Source organism: Oryzias latipes, chromosome 12 (assembly GCF_053564925.1).
Source record: "Oryzias latipes strain Hd-rR chromosome 12, Olatipes_Hd-rR_3.1".
Lineage (NCBI taxonomy): Eukaryota > Metazoa > Chordata > Actinopteri > Beloniformes > Adrianichthyidae > Oryzias > Oryzias latipes.
Genome location: NC_136248.1, coordinates 21,567,352 through 21,588,498, shown reverse-complemented (window position 1 = coordinate 21,588,498; position 21,147 = coordinate 21,567,352). Strand labels below are relative to the sequence as shown.

The following is a 21,147-nucleotide window of genomic DNA, read 5'->3' as shown; positions in this document are numbered from 1 at the left end:
GGCTGCTCCCTGTTCCCTTCTCTACCTCTGTGCCAGTTCCAAGCCCGGTTTGAGAAGGTTGCGTCAGGATGGGCATCCGGCGTAAAACATTGCCAAGTTTACCGTGCGACTTGCTCGCTGTGGTGACCCCTGATGGGAGAAGCCGAAAGAGGAAGAAGAGGGAGTATGGAGGGTATTTGGACATAGCCTTACGCTGTGTTGCTTTCATCTGAGCTTTGTAATTGTAGAAATGTTGACAATGTGGTTTAATAATAATAATTTAAAAAAAAAAACTGATTTATAAAACTATTCAGAGGGACTAATTATATATTATCACATCTTGTTTAAACAAATCCCAAAAGCTGCAGAAAAATACAGCTCCAAACATTCTGCTCACCTGCTGGTGATCAGTTAATCAACGACTGGTAATTAGGAGCACCTGGGCTTAATTATCCATCTTATAACCATATGGAAGTAGTGCTTTTTTCTTAATGAATATTGATGTGCTTCACCATGGGTTAAGCTGACACTATGTTCTGTTTTTTTTGCACAGAAGTTACATTTCTAGGTTTGATAGAATGACTATCAAGGGAAGGGCATGCAGTCACTGGGAAAAAAAAAAAGTAGTGTTTGATCTGAAATCTGAGAATATCCAAGAATATCCCCACATATTAATGAATAAATAAACCAAGATCCTTTCAAATGCCCTCTGTCTGATTACTGATGCAATTTTGCACCACCATGATAGAAGTGGTCACATGTAGTTGCAAGGGCAACATTAAACACCACTGGTGAACTCTTAGATAGTTAAACAAAAAAAAACAAAAAAAAGAAATAGCAAACAGGAAAGTTAACACAGCTTTTAGCTTTTAAAACAATTAAATAAAATAAATAAATAAATAAAAAAAACTTTTATCTTTGAACTGGGGCAGTCTTTTGTTTGGTCTTAGAGTTTATGCACATATTCTGTTGGCTAGAGCAGTGTTTTTCAACCTTTTTTGAGCCACGGCACACTTTAACCTTGACAAAAATCCCGCGGCACACCAGCATCCAAAAAAAAAAAAAAATAAGCAGAAATTCATGGTCTCTATTGATCGACAGCCCCCCCCCCCCCCCCCCGCAATTTCATGTGCATTTTGTGATAATTGTGGCCAAAAAAGCAGGAAGTTGCGGCTGTTTTTTCTAAGAGATGAAATAAAAGTTAAATTAGAAAATTTAGAAACTGTTTGTTTGTCCGTTGAGGTTTCTAGACATTTCACGCGCACTCATTGTGCGCTGGGACACTGGCCCTTTAAGCCAATGCATCATGGGAGATGTAGTGTGAAAACTGCCGAAAAAGGGCAGAAAGACTCGCGTCTGTGAGCTTCATTGTTTTGTTCACGGTCTGACACCGGACTCTGTGGAAAGCTACACCGCTAAAGACGAGCTTTAGCTGGTATTTTTGTTGGAACTGAGAGAATTTATGAGCAGAATTAAGAACAAGGAAGTGAAGACTTTAACCATTTCTGATTGGTCAGACTGCTGACATGTGATTAAGCCTTCAACAATGATTGGCGGAGACAGGTAAAGGGGCGGGACTTTCCCGCAAACCGCTATAGCTGCAGGTAAATACCGTCATTCTTATCAAAATGTCTTTAATAGAATCAAATAAACACAAAGAAAAAGTAATTTTAAGATCTTTTATATTCCTCACTACTCAGTGTTTTATCAGGGCCTGTTTGGATGAACAAAGAGCTGATTTCCTGGAGATGGAAAATGTTTTTAGATCAGTGAATGATTAATGAGGGTAATTTCCCACGGCACACTTGACCATCTCCCACGGCACACTAGTGTGCCGCGGCACACTGGTTGAAAAACACTGGGCTAGAGGATAATTAGGTTATTGTATTTCCGCAGAGGTGATGTATCTAAACCATTGCCTTTCTTTTCTTCTAACCATCCTGACTTAAAATAAATAAATAAATTGCAGATAAAGCAACTTGGTTTAGCTAAAAATATATTTTTTTCTTAAAGAATCAGAAAATAACCCCACCATGTATGCTTTTTACACGTTTCCCCTTTGCCTTTCATAGCAGCTTCCCACCTACTGCTTCCAAACGCATTCAGTGTGCTTTTAAGATGCTAGTAGTGCACTCAGTGTTGCAGCCAGTATGTGCATGTCTGATTGCGAGACACCTCCTGGTGAGACTGAAAGTTGGTGAGTGGTGTCAAATCCAGATTTAATGGATATAAGTCTAGGCCGATTACTCCGTATGTATAATAGAACAAGTTATAAGAATAAAAGCCCACTGATTTTTGAATGGAGGGCATTATGGCTCAAATATACTTCCCACCGGGTGATAAATCTATGATGGAACCTTGTGTGAGGTGCATATGGACAGAAGTGAATTGAAAAATGTAAACATTTAACGTCCCTGCTAGAGACAGAAGCCACATTCAGGAGGTATAATTGAGAATTGCAGAAATGTGGAGGGGTTTTAATGGAGTTTCTTGCAGTTTAAATAAGGGGAAAAATCCAAGACTGGAAAACTGCACTTGCACTTTTATAAAGTCCATTATAGAGACATTTTTGAATAGACCAGCAAAATACCAAAACTCAGTTTTTTTCCTTATTTTTCCCTTCCTTTATTTCCCATTTAAAAACACTTCATCATTTCCTTTTAAGGGTTTATTTATGTGGGTTTTAAAAAAAAATAGCCCAGAAAACTAAAAATAAATAAATAGATCTAAGATGCAGCTACAAAGTCTTGCAAAAAAGAAAATAAATTTTCCTAATTATATGGGAGTATTGGCCTATTAGGAATTTAAAAAACAAAATAAAGAAAACCTGTTTACTGTACATCTGCTTTGAGGATGTTGTACGCTCTTTAAAAATCTATAGATTGATTACTTAAACTACTGATTAAAACTAGTCTCAAAGTGATAAGAATTAAAATTCATTATAGTCTTATCCCTTAAAGTTAATTTTACCTGCATTTTTTTCCCCTTTCTTTTTGGTGTGGTCCTTGAACTGGAAGCATTGCTGACATCTTTGTTGGGAGTAGACCAGCTTCAGCAACACCTAACTCAGTTTATGCACACAGTCATCGGTGTATACACCTTAATAATGTTCCTTCTTATGAATTACAAGTAGACCTTGAGGCCATACACTTATATCCCGCTAATGTCTGGCTTGCTGCCCAATGACAAGCCTCATAGAACAAAAGACAAGGACACACGCCTGCTATTCTTTAGTCTTAAAATAGCATGCTTACTGAGCAGATTCATCTACATAACAATAATAAATTTAAAAGGAACAAAACAGCTTTAGTTCACAGTCAAAACCGGCTTTAATTAAAGCAAGATTTAATTCCTCCGTTTGCAGCAGAAATGTTTTTGATGAACTGTCATCCTCTGGGATTGTTTGTATTTTTGTCTGAAATGCAAAGATATCGTGAACATTATTAGGAGGGAATTTAGACAGGAGCATGATTAGCTGTGTTTACTGTAGAGACAGATGGAAGGGGGCACACCCATGTTGGCCCAGCAGGGAAAGTTTTATCTCCTGTCAAGGTGAATGATAAATCAGCATGTTTTCAACCTACAGATTACACACACACACACAAAACTGAATGTGCAGCATTTTTCCTATTTACCTTGAAATTTCACAAATAAAAAAATGATGCAACCCATTTCAGCTTGCAAACATATGTATAGTATACATATTTATGTTTGAATATAAATTAAAGAACATCTTCTAATGCTAGGTTAACACCGGGCATGTGATGCACGTTTGGGTTCTTGAACCTGCTTTTAGCAAATCAAGCAAGTCGCTATGTGATACTAGCGGATGTAGTGACAATTGGAAGAGGCTTGGTGTAAAATGTCAAAGCAGTACAACTCTCATGAATCTTGCTCCAGGCTTCTTTTATCACAGTTCTGATTTATGAAAGACTTGGTGTCATATAATTCCAGCCGGGCATACACCGCAATTGTTAATTTCTCCTCTAAATCAATGTTCAAACGCTTGGTACCTCCATGAATTAAAAGGTACGCCATCCATCTTTCACTACCAAATCCGAGTCCCTGATTGGTCAAAGTTCATCTGGTTTAATTTTAAAGTACGTTCAGTGGCTGCGCGTTTTGTGCAAAAAGACTGCGTTTTGTACAAAAAGACCGAAAACAGACATAAAAAAAATTGCATAGTTATGCGTTAATCCAAGAGTTTTGAACGTGGAGTCCCGAAATGTGTACTGTACGTTACATTGACTTTTTATCGGACATGATCGCTTACCGTTGCCAAGGTTGGTATTTATGTAGCACAAATGTGACTTATAATAGTTGAGTGGACAGAATTATTTGATTGTTTGGACTAGATTCCACAACTACAACAACAACAACAAAAAGATTTCAATTGCATAGTGCTTAAGTCAAAACTAGAGGGGGGGGGGGGGGGGGGGTGAAAGTAAAAAAGCTTTAAATAAAAGCAGAAATAGAACACAAACACACAAAAAATTGAGATTACAATACAAGTAAATAAAAGTACCTATCAGAACAATTGTAGATAAATAAAAGAACAGTAAATTAATAAAAGTCAATTGAAATACGCCAGCAGAGGTAAATATATTGCAGAAATGTTGGTGTCTGATTAGATGGAGGTTGTGTAAGTCTGTGAAGTGTCAAGTGGTTTAATTGTTTCTATTTTAAAGAGTTCAAAAGACTAATAGAATTTGGGAGAAAAAAAGTACCACAGAACCTGCTTGTTATGCTCTTGAGGCTTTGGTGCCTTCCTGCCCATGTGGGTAATTGAAATTCCTGATGTTCTGTGCGAACACCAGGCAGCATTTCTTTTCCAGCATCCTTTATGTGAGAAAAACCCAAGTTCTAAAGATTTTTTTAACTGCACCCATCATTTTGTAAGGTCTGCTGCAATAAAGAACATGTCTGAACATGTAGAGTTACAGTTTGCTACAATTCCCTAGTGATTCAAAAAAAAGAAGAGAAAAAAAAAGGAAAAAAGAAAAAAATAAGTGGTTAAGATGGGAACAGAGATACGTTATTTATTTTTCCTCATCTGATGGAGTAAGCAAACCCTGCTGTGCTCACTTCACTGGGAAGACCATCTTGTGGGACCAGGTAAAATGTCATTGAGTTGCACCCAGAGAAACCTGGTGCTACCTACAACCTCTACTGCTGTGCTGTTGATGAGCACTGGTTTGAAGCCAGGACTTTTTTTTTTTTTTCTTTTCTCCTGAAATTGCCAGTCTCCTATGTTGATATGTCTACATCCGAGATCGAATTGGTGTTTCTTCACCACAAACTGTTTTTCCTTCAGTCAGTACACCTGATAGTCATCGTAATTTACTACATTAATTATCATCATGTCATCTGCGTATTTGATGATACGCTCTCAGCTAACCAGGCCTTGCAAACATGGATCATTGAGGTAAATAGCAGTGGCCTCATAATCCAACTAAGACTGAAAACATACTTTCATGTTATTTCTTTCAACAGAAACAAAATAACTACTCCCCAACTACAAAAAAGGGTGAGACTTTCTATTACCTTTGATTTTAAAGCAATATGGACACTATGCTTATATATATATATATATATATATATATATATATATATATATATATATATATATATACATATATATATATATATATATATATATATATATATATATTTTTTTTTTTTTTCTCCAAATATGTAGCCAGTAATTTAACCAAAGTAAAAACCTGATAAGTAAGAACATTTCACAAGGACTATTTATGAATCCACTATGTTCTGATGATAAAAACTTAGCGGTTTATACAAAATAAATTTAAATTACTTTTTTCACATAAGTAAAAATTGTTAATGCGCAATGCATTGAGGTCTATATTTGCCAATCTAGTGAGCATCGATGGACACTAGTTTTTCACAGAGACTTCTAGAAAATCTTTGGGGTACTGGATTTATAAATGCAGATTTGGACCTACCTACAAAATGCACCTATATAATTCACTAAGTGGTGAGTAGTGAAGGAATTTGGACACTACCAAAGTCTATGGATGTGTATTGAGGGTGCCCTTCATCTGCACGTTTAGGCCTGGTGGTGCTTTTGAGCACACCTCATGTAACCCTTCCCTGTCACCCATGTTTTCTGTCCCAGTCAGCGGGTTAATAACCAGCTGCACTGAAAGCCATTTGTCATTCTCTGCCTGTCACAGATAGAAGATGTTTGTAGATGTCCATGCCCTTGTCTCCCTACCTCATGACATACACTATATCAAGCTTTGCAATCTGAGTTTCCCCCAAGCTTCTCAGTCCTCATCTACAGATCAACCACTTGTGCCATGATCCAAAGCAAGATTTAGCAGCTTGTTTTCTTATCCTTTAGTCACTCCCCCCAAAAGTTTGAAATTGCACTTTTTTTAAAAATAAGATTACCCTTTTGCACCCAGTTTAAAATCTTTTTTTCCTTTTCCTTTCATGCCTGCATTGGACTACAGCTTATGTTTTTATATTTGTAAAATGTAAATAGCTTGTTTGGAAAAGAACATGAGGGTTTATGTTTTATTTATTTATTATTATTTTTTTGAATGTCTCTTTCAAGTAAGTGTGTGGCCTCTTTTCCAAACAGAGATAATGCGTGTCAATCTCTGACCTATTTCGTTGCATCGTTGGTAATAGCTGAGATGTGTAATATTTGCCTCTTTCTCATTTTAAATCTTAATAATCCTCTCATGTCGTGGGGGTTAACAGATTGTTATTGTTGGAAGACAAAGCAATAAAATGGCTTCGGAGTCATTTTTACTGGGCCGGCGACAGATATGATGAAATGATGGTAACCAAAGAAGTCTCTAGGGCTATTTAGGAGTTCAAGGCTTCTTGTTGCAGCAGGCTGTGAGTGTAAACTCTACTTGAATACTAATGATTATCCTCACAGTCCAGCTCAAATCATCCTCTTGGAACAGTTCTTTTAACATATTGCTTTTTAAGTTTCTCATGATAACTGAAAAAGATGTGAAGGATTTGTTATTCTGAGACAAAAGTTTATTCATCTCTCCTTTGTTTTTATCATTTCAGAGATGTCCGGTACAGTAGAAGATATTTCTCAGGTACACTGGAAGCAGCAGTGGTTAGAAAATGGGACGCTTTACTTTCACGTGTCCATAACGGAATCTGAGCTTCTGGCACAGACTACACAGCCCACAGCCCGAGAGCCTGCTCAGGCGCTGCCTGAACACATGCATCTGCTACACATCTCAGTCATGGTAAGTAGAGTAGAGAGACTTTTGCTGTTGCTTCACATCATGAGTGGATGGATCGTCTATAAATCCTTCTGATACGCGAAAATGTAAAAACATAACTGATGCAGTAATATCTGGCAGAAATTGCAGTTTCCATCTTTTTATTTTTTTCAGAAAAAAAATCGTAAGAAGTGATAAATTTGTCATCGGAATCCCACCGATGTAGAGTAATAAATGATTGTCTAAATTTTTATGTACCAGCGGACTAAAAGCATTTGCTCAAAGAATGTTCCCTTCAATTTTCTTTTTTATGATTAGGTGTTAATAAGTAAAAGGTGGGATACAAAACAACTCACAACTGGCAAAAAATGTATTTGATGATTGTATTTTTACACTCCATGGCTTCACAAATTTCTCATTCATTTTAAAAAAATCTTTTTGGCTGAAATAAAAAGTTAGGACTGATATTCTGAAAATCTGTAAGCAAAGCTCAGTTCATATATGAATGGTAAACATACACCCACTGGACACTTTCTTACGCCTACCTGTCTAACTGACCGTTAATGTGAGTTTCTAACATAAGAGCAACTCAATACATTTAGGCATGTAGACATGGTCAAGACTGGCCAAGAATGGCCAGACTGGTTCCAGTTGATAGAAAGACAACAATAACTCAAATAACCACTCGTTTCAACCGAGGTATGCAGGAGAGCATCTATGAATGCACAACATGTCCAACCTTAAAGCAGATGGACATTTTAAGTTAGCAGTAAGATTTCTTTAAAGGACATTACTGATCTGGGGATTTCTAGCTCCTCTTTGTTATTGAGGCTTTTTGATGGAAACCATAGAAGTTAGCAGTGCTCATGCAGAGGGTGAAAGGAGCAGTGGCTTCATGGAGATAAGGTCAGGGCTGGACGTGCAGGTTAAGCTCTTCAGATGTCAGACACCTTGTAGTTTATTACTTCTCGCTGATGGATTGCTGCTAGGGTAGGCAAGTGTCAGGATGTCGCTTAGAAACTAACTTTATCTTTTGAAGTTGACTGTTTTACTTTTTTCAGTTTTTTCCCAGCCAATTTGTGATTTTTATACTGTTTGCAGAAATACTAAGTTTTATGTAAGAAATCATCAGTCGTACTTTTGCTGTATTACGTAATAATCCAGTTTTTATGAGTTCTTTAAAAATAAATAAAATTACCACACTTTTTGGGTCGCAAATACTTGTTTACAGTTTTACTTTGGCAACAACCTATTCCAGTCTGTTTTCATTCATATTGACCGCAATTTTTGTTCTATAAATGAACACAGTTTAGGTAGATTGGTGGATCAACGATTTTCCAATAGGAGCAAGTATTTGAATTTTAGGGGCTACTTAATATTTCCTGTGCAAGCTTGTCCGAGAATTTACTTTATGGTGAATTGAATAAATGTTTAGTTTTTCCAACACTTAGCAAATGTTCAAGATCAGATTTCTAAGGGAGTATTCAGACTGGACACATTTGGCCCGCTTAAAGTGAACCAGAGTTCAGATATTCCGGAACACATTTTCAGTCTGAATACCCAAGTGGACCCTGGTCCTGGACCGGGTTCCTGGACCCATCTTTAGAGGTGGTTAGTTTCCAATCGGAATGAGCTTCGGCTTGCTCTGGGATTTCTCAGTCTGAGTACGATCCATTCCCGGAGCTGAACAACTGAGTTGACGTAAAGAAGGTAGGAAAGTAGCAACAGATAAGCTGCGGACAAATGTGAAGCAACGATTGTCATGTTATCAAACAGAAAAAAGGGTCCAACTGTTTATTTGTTAGAGCGTTTATTTTAACACCGCTGCAAACGCTCCTTACATGCTTTTCTGTGTCTTTTTACGTGAGATGCACCCAACAGGCGCTACTGTCCTGTAATCCTGAAACCTACCTTGTAGTTCCTTTATGGAATTATCTTAAAAACAATGCCATAACACCACAACAATGAGACACAGCAACTCATTGAATCTCATTGATGGAAAGGCCCCTTGACGGACCACCGAATTTTTCTAGTCTGAATGCACCTTAAATTATATTACAACAGAATTAGTTGTCGCTTCTGACAAAATTTTTGAAGGTTCCTGATATAATACAATTTCAAAATAGATTCATTTCATAGGAACATACCTTTAGGCCAAACAACCTTAAAATGGTCTGCATGGTGGCACAGTGGTCCTGAAACAGAACATCAATGGGGGACCTTTCTGTGTGGAATTTGCATGTTCTCCCCGTGCATGTGGCGGTTTTCTCCAGGGACTCTGGCTTTCTCCCACTGTCCAAAAACATGCTTCATATGTTAATTGGTTACTCTAATTTGTCCCTAGATGTTAGTGTGTGTGTGCATGGGTGTGTGATTGTGGCCCTGCGATAGACTTGCAACCTGATTCAATGAAGTTCATTGTGTCTATAAGTTCTATTAAGCACTTAAATTATTTTTTATCAGACACTGGGTTTGTTTTTGTGTAAAACCTACCGACATGTTTCGGCGGAATGCCTTCCGCCTTCGTCAGGGTCGTCATCAGATGGTGGTGTGTGACGTCTTTAAAGACGTCTTGCAACAGGTTGCAAGATAGACTTGCAACCTGTCAAGTGTGTCCCCTGTCTTCACCCTCAAGTGGCTGGAATAGACTCCCTCAGCCCCGTGACCCCGAAATGCAAAAGAATGGAATAGAAGTTGAATGAATGAATGAACCTTAAAAGTTAAAATAATGTGACACAAAGGTGGAAACTCCAAAACTAGATGTGAAAAGAGGGTCTGGGAGCCTCCACCCACACATGCCCACAATTAGTATTAAAAGGCAGTTTAGGATCTACAATTAACATAATAATCATGTTTTTGAGTGTGTGAGAAAGCCAGGTCATTAGAAAACAAAACAAAATGTCAAAATCAAGAATACTGACTCTCACAGATTGTTGTAAAACAACCAAACAAAATAGAAAAATAAGAATACATAAACTGCATGCTAACAAGACATAATCTAGTTTTTTAGAAGGCAATAGGAACTAAAGCTACTTTCCCACCGTCCTTGACAACAAAATTCCAATGGCCACTTATTCAAGTCCATGAAAACACAGGTTTTGGGCTTCCACGTTCAAAAGTCTGAATTTGTACATGGAACCAGGTAAAACTTTGACCAATCAGGGACTCAGATTTGGTTGTGGCATATGGATGGCGTCCATTTTAATTGACCGAAAAGGCCAAGCATTTGAACATTTAAATATGTAGGAGAAATTATTACTTGGGGTTCGTGCCCAGCCGGATTTATATGACACCAAGTCTTTTATACACGGGAATAGAGCTGTGAAAGAAAAGCCTGGAGTGGAAGATTTGCGAGATTGCACCGCTTTGACATTTGACGTTGTATAAGGTGACCTGCCTCGAGTGTCCGTAGCTTAACAGTTATTAATTACAAAAAAGGGAACCTAAAGTAACATCTACAGTATGAACAAACATCAGGCTGAATCTTGGAACTGATAGCCCATACCAGCTGAAGACTCTGCCAGGTGCCATTTATGTCAGCTAAGAACATGAAACCTGAGGGTAAAAGTTTGGACACACTCTGCAGAACTATGCAATATATTGTGACAAAAATAAATGTCTGAGTCTTTAATTCGTCACATAAACTAAGTGATAGCAAAGCTCCTTCCTTCATGTTTAAATCTACTTTTGGGTCAGTATATTTTAACCTCTTAAGACCTGAGCTAATAAGTGAGCTAACCCTCTACACATATAGTCACAGTGCCACACTGCAGCAATATAACCCAAAATGTTATTACCCTGCATGTGGACGCCAGGTTTTTAAGAGGTTTATACTCAGCCGTGATTTTTCAATGTCTGTCAGCAGGAAAACTACATTTTCCAAAGTGCACAAAACCACTTTGCAGTCGTCCCCACATCTGTAATCTAGATACACACAAACCTACAAGGCGATAATGGCACCTGCTGCAGTGTTTGTGGATAGGGAAAAATTGAAACAAGGATTTCAACGAGTCTCGAAGCATAGTTGGGCTTGTCACAATTGAAGGAAGGGGTTCTGCTTTGACCTCGTGGCCCTCAGGTGTCTCCTGGCTCCTTGAGTGGACAATGTTATGTGTGATTCTGTCAGATCTGGGCTAGACTTAAGTGTGGGCACTGTATTCTTCAATCACTGAGCTGTCAGTCGCTCCCTCACTCAGACGGTCATTTTCGAAGCTTCTGCTTTTGTCTGCCCCTTCTCCCATGCACACTTTCTACAACATGTGACAGGGGGAGAGATGGATAGTCTTCTTAACAAGATAAAAATGCTCTTTTATAGTTAGCGAGTCAACGGCAAGTTGTCCACTAGCATTTGACAGTCATATTTGAATGATTTTTGTTCACACAAGGGTCAGTATCATCCTTTTGTAAACAAAATCCAGAATATATTATTAAAAAAAAGCAAAGGAGTTATATTTTAAACTATAACTTTCATGATTGGCCATTAGTTTTGAGTGTTTTTTTTTTCTTTTCTTTTTTAAATCTAAAGTTGTTTTTCTCCAGCGTTTTTCCTTTAGATATGTTCTGTGTGTACGGTCGGAGTTTAAGTCCAACTCCTATCATCTTTTGATCTATTGTAAAAGCAATCCCAGTGGTCTTTTAGTTATGCTTATGTCATTTTTAGCCAAAATGAAAAAAATATATAAAAAAATAAAAAACAGTGTTTTTTTAGGACATAGATTCTGCAGAGGAGCAGTAGTTCATTAGATATTTGCCTCCAAGTTGCTGCTGGCACCGTTGGTGCAGTGCAACCGTGCCTCCTCTTCCCCCTTTCCGTTGCGGAGCAGAGCGGAGGAGGGAGCCTGTGGCCCATACGGTGTATTTTCTACGTCATAAATAAGTCCTATTGCAAACGGCTTTGTTTACTTCTGCATCCGATTCACAACAAATTAAATCAAGAAATGCTCCAAAAATATCATTTTAAGCTTAATTTCGTTTATATGTGTCCTTCACCATCAGAAAAATGCCACACAAGCATGTTCAAAATACCAAAAATAAAAACATTTTTTCTGTGGATTGGGTTTTTAAAGTAAAACAGTACAAGAGCAAAATAAACAATCAATTTGAAAATAAATTATTTCGATTTAAGTTTCATTAAAAAATTCACAATTTAAAACTATTTTCATGTCAACAAAAACAAATGAGAAATCAAATTTAAAACATTAAAAAACCTAAGATATTCAACAAAAATTCCAGCTTTGAATTAATAATATCTTATGTTTTCTGTAAAAAAAAAATACAAATAAAAAACAAACCATACACATGCTCAGTTGGAGCAATTACTAAACATTTTTTTTTCATTTAACACCTTTAAGAATTTAAAATAAGGGGGAAAAAAGGCGTCTTTCTTTTCTAAATACAATCAATAAAATTGAATTCATCCTTGATGCACTATGTATTATGGAAAGATATATTTAGAAAAGCGGAAATGATTGGAGAAGGATAATAGCGTTTCTTTTTCATCATTCCTGGAAATGATACAGTGCGGCGGAAATTTGAATATGAAGTTCAGAAAGAACAGCAATCAGTCATATTGTGCACCATGCTGAGGAGGATTTTTCAAGGAAATGGCACATTTGAGTTCACGGGGAGGACAGGTAGTATTTTACCAAAATGAGATGCAATAAAAGTCGACAGCTCGGAGCTTTTCATCTGTCCCGTTACAGAAAATAATCATATATTACGTCGGATGGGAGTGTCTATTGGAACAACACAACAGAGAAATTAGACAAGTTTGTTCTTTCTTTTTGGTTTAGTTTATTATTCATTCATTTGAATGAGAAGATGTGTCTTCACTTTTGGTCTGTACTGTGTGTTTAATAGGCTTGTTAACCAACCTTCTAATCAAACAAAACAAAGTCATTTTAAATAAAGGAGGAAAACACTTTTCTGAAATAAGTTCAGCTCTCTTTTTATAGTGACTTTATGACTTGGGGCATTTAATATTCTTGAAATTAAACAAATTAAAGCAAGGAGACTATTCTTATCTCTCACATGATAGATGAGCATAAAGATACATCAAACCCTGCATGCTTCAAATGGCTTCCCAATAATTAAACAGTCTCTGGTAATATATGGCCTTCAGCGCGGTGGGTAATGGAGACATTTGAGGCAATTGGGGCTGATCTGCAAACCGGGTGTGCAGAAATTAATTTTCAGAATGCCCCGGCACAAACGTGCAACACTGCCGCTGTGGCTTCAAATCATGTCATTAAAAGTCCAAGCAAATTACATTTTAATTGGCCCAGAGGTTTTAATTGTTTCAGTCACCTTTTGATTTTTCTTTTTTTCGTTTTATTTTACAAACGCAAGCTGATACACTTGAAATACAAAGCAGATTGTAATTAAACCCACAGTTTAAGAAATGGAAGGAAAGCTTCCAGAGTAGAAATGAGGAGGGGTTTTTCAGGAAGGCAACATTGTTTCCCTGTGCTGTGCTGTTATTAAGGCGCCTCTGCCGTGTATCAACGCCACTTCCTTATTTTCTTAGTTTCTTCATTTACAGAATGATGACCAAAAAAGGCCAATTGCAAATTAATGATTTTTTGCTGGACAACATTTGGAGCACATTTCACTGCTACACAGTCTTTTTTTAATCAGACGATAGTGATATAGACTTTTCTATCAGTAAATCATTGTGAAACACTGTAGAGAAAAAACGAAAAACACAGATTTGATAATCACCGAATTTTTTTTTATCAAAATGGAGATTTTGAATCATTTAAATGTGTAAATTCAAATAACTCGTGGTCAAATCTTTGACAAATACATGTGCAAATATTAAAGCAGCATGGTAATTGGAACATAACATGTTTTAAAATCTAACCCACTCCAGTGAGTATCATGTTTGTGGTGTTTTTAACATGTTCTTGTGGCTTAAATAAAGCTTTTAGCTTTTAAAATAGCTTTTCTAACTATTTTTTAATTCAAATCGTTGTGAATCAGGAGCAGATGAAAAATTGCTTTTTAAAAAAAATTATTGATGTTGCGACGTTGATGTTTCAACAAGCCAGCAGTTCAGCGCTCCACTCCATTCCGATGCATCCACTTGTAGTAAAATAGATCCATGTAAGTCTTTGTTTTCCTCGCCAGAGCTGGTATCTGGCTCCAAACTGTACTAAAGGATAGCTCCAATATTGCCATTTTTGTTGCACTGCTAATGTAAGATGTGGGTTGTAAGGGGCTGTGAGCTAGCGGGAGAAAGTGTGGATGACGGAAAGTAGGGCGAGCCGACTCCCTGCCAATAGTCCAGCTCGCAACTCAGAGGTAATTTTCTGACAAACTCTCACCTCTATGCAGAAACTATGTCCAAGAAAATAACACTTTTTTTTTTGTTTGGCTAAAAATGGCAAAATCATAATTAGAGACCACTGGGAACACTTTTACAATAGATAAAAAGATGATTTAAGTCCTCAAAGGGAAAGATATAACTTATACATGTAACTAATATAATGAAAAATAAACGTAACTACTCCTTAATGTTAAATAACTCATTATTTATTTATTCTAACTTTTTAAAGAGACAATTACAGTTGCACAGAAAACATATGTTTGCTTGTTATTCTAACATAAATCCTTTTACATTTGATTCTGTCAGGTTAGGTTATATTGACAGAGTTAGAATCCTAATGTTGCCCAATCTGATATTTCAAGTCCAATTCCCCCTAGATATGAATAAATACACACCAATTTTTGTTTTAGGAAATTAAAAACTTTTATGCTCTCGCGGGCCACATAAAATGACATGGAGGGCCACTTTTGGCCCCCGGGCCTTGAGTTTGACACATGGGCTTTAATAGGACACCTTATACCTGCTTACAGCATTCGTTTTGGTAAGTTTCAGTTGGCTGTATATTTAGGACAGAGCTTTTAAACCTCCACCACCTGTGATTGTTCCACTTTCTTCCTTTTTTTTGTTTAACAAGCACAAAGTTTAAGATCTTATAGAAACACTTTTAGACAGTTTTATTGAACAAGCAGCCACATAAAAGTAGCAACCAGTTCTCTTTAAGTTATTTAATGCTCTTGTGTTGTTGTTCTAGCTGTGGCTTTTTGATGCTGTAAACTGTCTGAAAAATAAAAGATAATTCCCTGCAGAGACTCGAAGAGAACTGCAAGTTCTTATTGCACTATCGTGTGATGTTTTCTTGTAAACACTCACCATAAAGTGTCATGTTTACATCTAAAAGAAATGACTTTTGGTTCTAAACAACATGAAGATTGTTAATCAAGACAATATCAATTAATGAGTTTGCTCTTTATGCGGCATTGTTGAGGTGCTATTAGGCGTCAAAGATGTAAACAGAAAGATCTAAATTCAGTATTTATAACACAATGTGTCTTGACCTGGGGTGCAGAACTACAACTTCTCCATCACATCTTCCTGTTCCAACCTCTTTTTTTGTTTTCATTTGGAGTGTCCAAAACAGTCAAAGAGAGTATCTTGATACTAAAGGTGGCATGTCTGCTCAGAAAATCTTATCACAGAACTAGATGTTGAATAAATTTACATCAAAAGTGGCAAAAGATCTGGCTTCTGACAATTTAGAGATAAAAAAAAACTTTTCTCCAGCTCTCTCAAGCTATATTCACACCCAGACGAGATCAGACGTCTTGTGGCATGTTTTGAGCGTTGGACCTTATACCTTTGTACGTTTTGCATTCCTGTTTAAGTCAATTGGAACAGTCATTATTAATGGATATACCATTTTGACATGCTTGAATCCATAAAGACAGAAAAAAATCATAAGGGTTAAAACCTCTGGCATAGTTTGTTTGGAGGCATGACAAAAACTGTTTTAAGTGTTTTAAGTTGCAATGTTATCATTTAAACTTCTGCATTTTTAGTTCCTTATTAAATACTTTGCTGCAATGTCCAAAACGCGCCATGGAGCCCAAATCGTGCTGCTACCAGACTGCCACGCTGCAATCCGGTCATTGCAGGGTAATGTTTTCTGAATTCAAATATTTGAACCTTGGTGAAGAGGAGGTGTAGCATCAACCAGTCAGGGACTCAGCTTTGGCTGAGTGTACACAGGTGGACATCTGCTTTTCACTAATTGTATATGGTCTAACAATTGGAAAATAATAAACTTTACAATGATTTCCTATTTGGTGCTGTATACAGCCCTGTTAAATACGTTTTAATATAACATAAGTAGAGGTTAGTGCTCTTGTCTCACAGCAAGAAGGCCCCCAGTTCATTCCCGGCTGGTGGACCTAAAACAAAACGCCAATAATAATAATAATGGATTGGATTTATCTGCGCTTTTCAAGACACCCAAAGCGCTTACATTGTGTCCATTATTCATTCACTCCTCATTCATACTTGGTGATGGTAAGCTACGGTTGTAGCCACAGCTGCCCTGGGGCAGACTGACAGAGGCGTGGCTGCCAGTTCGCGCCTACGGCCCCTCTGACCATCACCGGGATCATTCATGCGCATTCACACACCAGTGGAGCCACACTGGAGGCAAGGAGGGTGAAGTGTCTTGCCCAAGGACACAACGACATTTTGGCTGGTGGGAGCGGGGACCGAACAGTGGGGGACCTTCCCGTGTGGAGTTTACATGTTCTCCCCATGAATGTGTGGGTTTTCTCCGGGGGCTCCGTTTTCCTCTCACCGTCCAAAAAAATGCTTCATAGGTTAATTGATTACTTTAATTTGTCCCTAAATGTTAGCGTGTGTGTGCATGGGTGTGTGATTGTGGCCCTGCGACAGACTGGGGACCAGACCAGGGTGTCCCTGGCCTTCGCCCACAAGTGGCAAGGATCGGCTCCAGTAGCCCTGTGTCCCCGAAAGGGACAAAACGGGTTTAGAAGATGAATGAATCAATGGATAATGGCTTTGATAGGAAATAACACATGATCTATCAACTAAATATTTCTTACTTTTAGAAGTAGAAGTTTCTTTTCTTTTCCAAGTTGAAGACCAGAAAACAATAGTCTTTCTATTATGTCCTTTTTTTATTTTTTGTTTGAAAGGCTCACACATCCTCTTAGCTGAAGACAAGCTATGTGGCACAGTGCCTTTCCCATTATGTCAAGTATTAAGTAAGTATCACTCTCCCTGGGCAATGAAAGCTTTTCACATTGAAGAATTTGTCAGAAGTACTGGCTTGAGCAGATTTAGAATGTTGGCATTGCACCAGTGTGAGGCTGCAGTGACACAAATGTTGCTGCCAGAATGTTCGGGTGTTTCATTCCACACTCACCTTTTTTACCCCAATAGTTGTTTAGATAAGACCCCTTTAATGCATTTTGCTTAATCTTAAGGCACATTACAAGTTTTTGGCTAGTTGATGGTCATAGGTTGAGAATTTGTAAAAAAGAAAACCCAACATATTTTTAAACAACCACTAAATATATATATATATATATATATATATATATATATATATATATATATATATATATTTAGTGGTTGTTTAAAAATATGTTGGGTTATATATATATATATATATATATATATATATTACAGGCAAAATGATCAAATCTTGTTTGGTATTAATCCCATAAAGGTAAACTATGTCTCAAGCATCGCTGCGGAACAATAAGGAATTCCATATGGACAAATGTTGAGACATACTTCATAAGGTTATCTTGGACCTGGCTCCATAGCTTGTTTGCGTCAATTCAGATGGAAATGTTACAAACAGCTTCTGGTGGAAGCTTTTTGGCATGAACCCGCTCATTTTGTGGCTGCTATGTTCCCAGATTTTAGCAGGAAACTGAACACATGGTCAGGTGGACTAATGCCGCTATGAGGACTGTGCCAGTGTCGTTATGGCCTGGGTCCAGACTTAAGCTATGACATCATTCTAAAGAAAGTGCTGGTTTTTCTGTTTAGGCATATGATTTGAAATTTAAAACTTGAAACCTCTTTTTTTTGTTTGATTTTGTTAAACAAATCCAAGCTGTGCTTTGACTTAATGAAACCCATAATAAAAAATAAAAAGAAGAGTGGTAACCAACATCCTTTAAAATCCTGTTAAAGTCCCACTCCGATAATCTTTTAATCTATTGTAAACTTGTTCCCAGTGGTCTTTTAATTATGATTATGCCGTTTTATAGCCAAATTAAAAAAATAATAAAAATAATACGTTTTTTTCCGAACAGTATTTCTGGAGAGCGGCAGTAGTTTATTGGAAATTTACCTCTGAGATGTGGACGGGACCATTGGCAGAGAGCAACTCCGCCCCCTCTTTTCCTCCCCATTGCTGAGAGTTAGGAGCAGGGAGCTTGTGGCCCACCCAGCATATTTTCTACATCCCAAATACGCTTTTTTTCAACCTGTGGTTTTTCTTCTGGCCCTCATTTAAAACAATTTTAATAAAGAAACACTCAGAAATGCAATTTCTAGCGAATCATCTTCTCCATCATAAGAAAAATGCAGCACATTCAAAAGACCAAAAACACATCAGATTGGGTCTATAGGGCAGCATGTGTTTTTTGTGGCTGTGCATACAACATTTTAAGCCGCGGACAAGCCTCCGATAATTTCAAACACTCTTCATTGTCAGTAATAAGGATTCACTTGCATATAGCAATAAAACTAATTGCTCCTAAGATTTATCTTCCCCGTTAAACACCTGGGAATCAGGCATAAATTCATGCTTTGTTAACCATCTAAGGTCTGTTGCTGCTGCACACTGTAGTTGAACTCAAGCTGGTAAAAGAATGTGTAATTGGCTCTGTGACTCCACAAGTCAATTTATGTTTCTGTTGTAACAGTTTTGCATGGATGACACTGTTCCATATAGTGTGCATTCAAATAAGATTGCACATGCTGGGGGATGTATCTAGCTTCTCTGACCTCTCAGATGCACGCTTGATTTAAATACACGGAGTGCGTACTTGTCAAATTTTTCACATGAATATTTGAAGTATCTCTCCTCCTTTGGAATATAAAACATGCCATGTTAACCCATTAGACCAGTTTATAAGCCACTTATCCTCAAGCTTTCATTGCTGTGCATTGCAACAAATGGACTATCATAACAGAGGGATTTTCTGGAGCAGAGACTTCTTTTCTCTGAAATAATTATAAAACCATTTAGATTTCTATTATCCAAATTAACCATACAGGAAATTATGGAGGCAATGTATCCCAACAAAAAGCAAAATAATAGAATTAAGATTATCTGAACAATATAGATATATAGATACAATGTCTGTTGTAAAATTATTGCATTAAAATGTCTAGTTTTAACTAGCAGAAAACCCAAACAACATTAAAAAATAAAACTTAAATTAAAAAAAAAAGTTCTATTTAATGTATTTTATTTGTAGTCGGCATGGTATCATCTTTATGGAATTTAATGAAAAATGTAGCTATTTTGTTTGACTCAATGTATGAATAGTAGCTTGACGATATAATGTGTAATGTTGTCCTTGAATAAAATACTTTGATACCAACTTTCACATCTGCACATAAGTTTCTACTTTAAAAAAAACAACAAAAAAAGGGAAAAGTAATCATTTGCTTAAACAGGTAAGAGTCAAGGCCTAGATAAATTAGTCTTCCTCCTGTTTCCAACAGCACTAACATCAAAAGAGGAAGCTATTTACAGTTTATTTATAGAAAGAAACAAATGTGAAGTGGTCCTCCCTCTCCATCTTAGTTTTTCTCTTTTGTTGTTGCCCATTCATTGACCTTCTCCAGCCTGTTTTTTTTCTTGTGTTGCCCGGGTAACAGTTGCTGGTGGAGACCAGAAGGTTTGGGGGGCAAAATAAGTGCAGTGACGGTTTTGGGATTTTTTATTTTTTTTGGATTGGGTTTCGACAGATTTTTTTGATCGAGTTTGGTCAACCACAACATCGCAGAGCAAGCCACCATTGTTGTGTACCATGAGCACCATAGTTCTCATTTTCTTACAAAGCACAAATGCAGGTTCAGGTTTCTTTTCATTCATTCATTCATACCTAACTTTTATTAGTTTGTAATAACAAAAATAAATAAGTCAGACTCTCTTTAGTGCAGTTTTGTATATTTGAACTTTGAGAGTGTTTAAACAAAAGGGAAACGTGTGAAAATTGTAATTTCTTTCTGAGAAGTAGATAAAATTTATACTGAGAGGTTTCATTGCCTAAAAAACTGACAACCATTAAAAAAGAAAAAGTTGACTACTTTTTTATTTTTAGAATCTAATTCCTGGGATAAAAGAAGGGCTGCTGTGTTTTCTTATTTTTCCCAAAGAAGGAATGTGGTCAGCTGTTTTTCTTCATGTTTTGCCTGTACTTCATAGGCACGCTTTTACATGGCTTACATCCAACATTCAAGAGTGTTTTTGAGTTGTTAGTGAAAATATCACACGCCCCCCCGGACCATGGTCAGATGGCTGCAGTCGTACCGGTTAACCAAACTAGGGGCTAAAGATCACAGTTGGTTGGGGACCACTTTGGTTTGAGTATCAGTATTTAGATTGATTTAGATGTTTAGATTTAGTTTTCTCTTTTTCTTACATGACAACACGTTAATAGTTAGCTGTGAAATTATGAAATTAACAAAATTAAAAGTTCCATTTTAAAACTGTTCCCATTAGGCCTGGGTTGATAAAATCGATTAATCGATCTGGATCGATCCAAGCTTAATACGTCAAAAATTGATCCATAAAATCAATTTTATGGTTTTATGTATTTTATGAAAAGATCCATGTCTTTTATGCCTTTCCTTTTCCGGTGACCTTACGCTTGACAGCAGTAAACTGAAAGCCCACTAGCTTGATCCTAACATATAATGGAATTTCCCATTGGACGGCTATTGCTAACGCTCGTCCGTCCTAAGCATATAGCTTTACATACTCACTGGTATGAATTTTACAAACTCTTTTAAGGAAACTTTTTTTCTAAAGTAACCATTTGTGGTCTAAAGCTACGTTTTATGCTCAAATCTTCTGGAATCAAGTGTAAT

General features: G+C 37.0%; 1 protein-coding gene across 1 annotated transcript in view; it reads left to right on the top strand.

Annotated features, from left to right (window-relative positions):
• astn2 (astrotactin 2) overlaps window positions 1-21,147 on the top strand; it is a 325,617-nt gene that overhangs the window by 59,335 nt on the left and 245,135 nt on the right. The window contains exon 2 of the mRNA XM_023961099.2: window positions 7,036-7,223. Within this exon, the coding sequence (XP_023816867.1) occupies window positions 7,036-7,223 (188 nt within the window). The remainder of the gene's footprint in view (window positions 1-7,035; window positions 7,224-21,147) is intronic.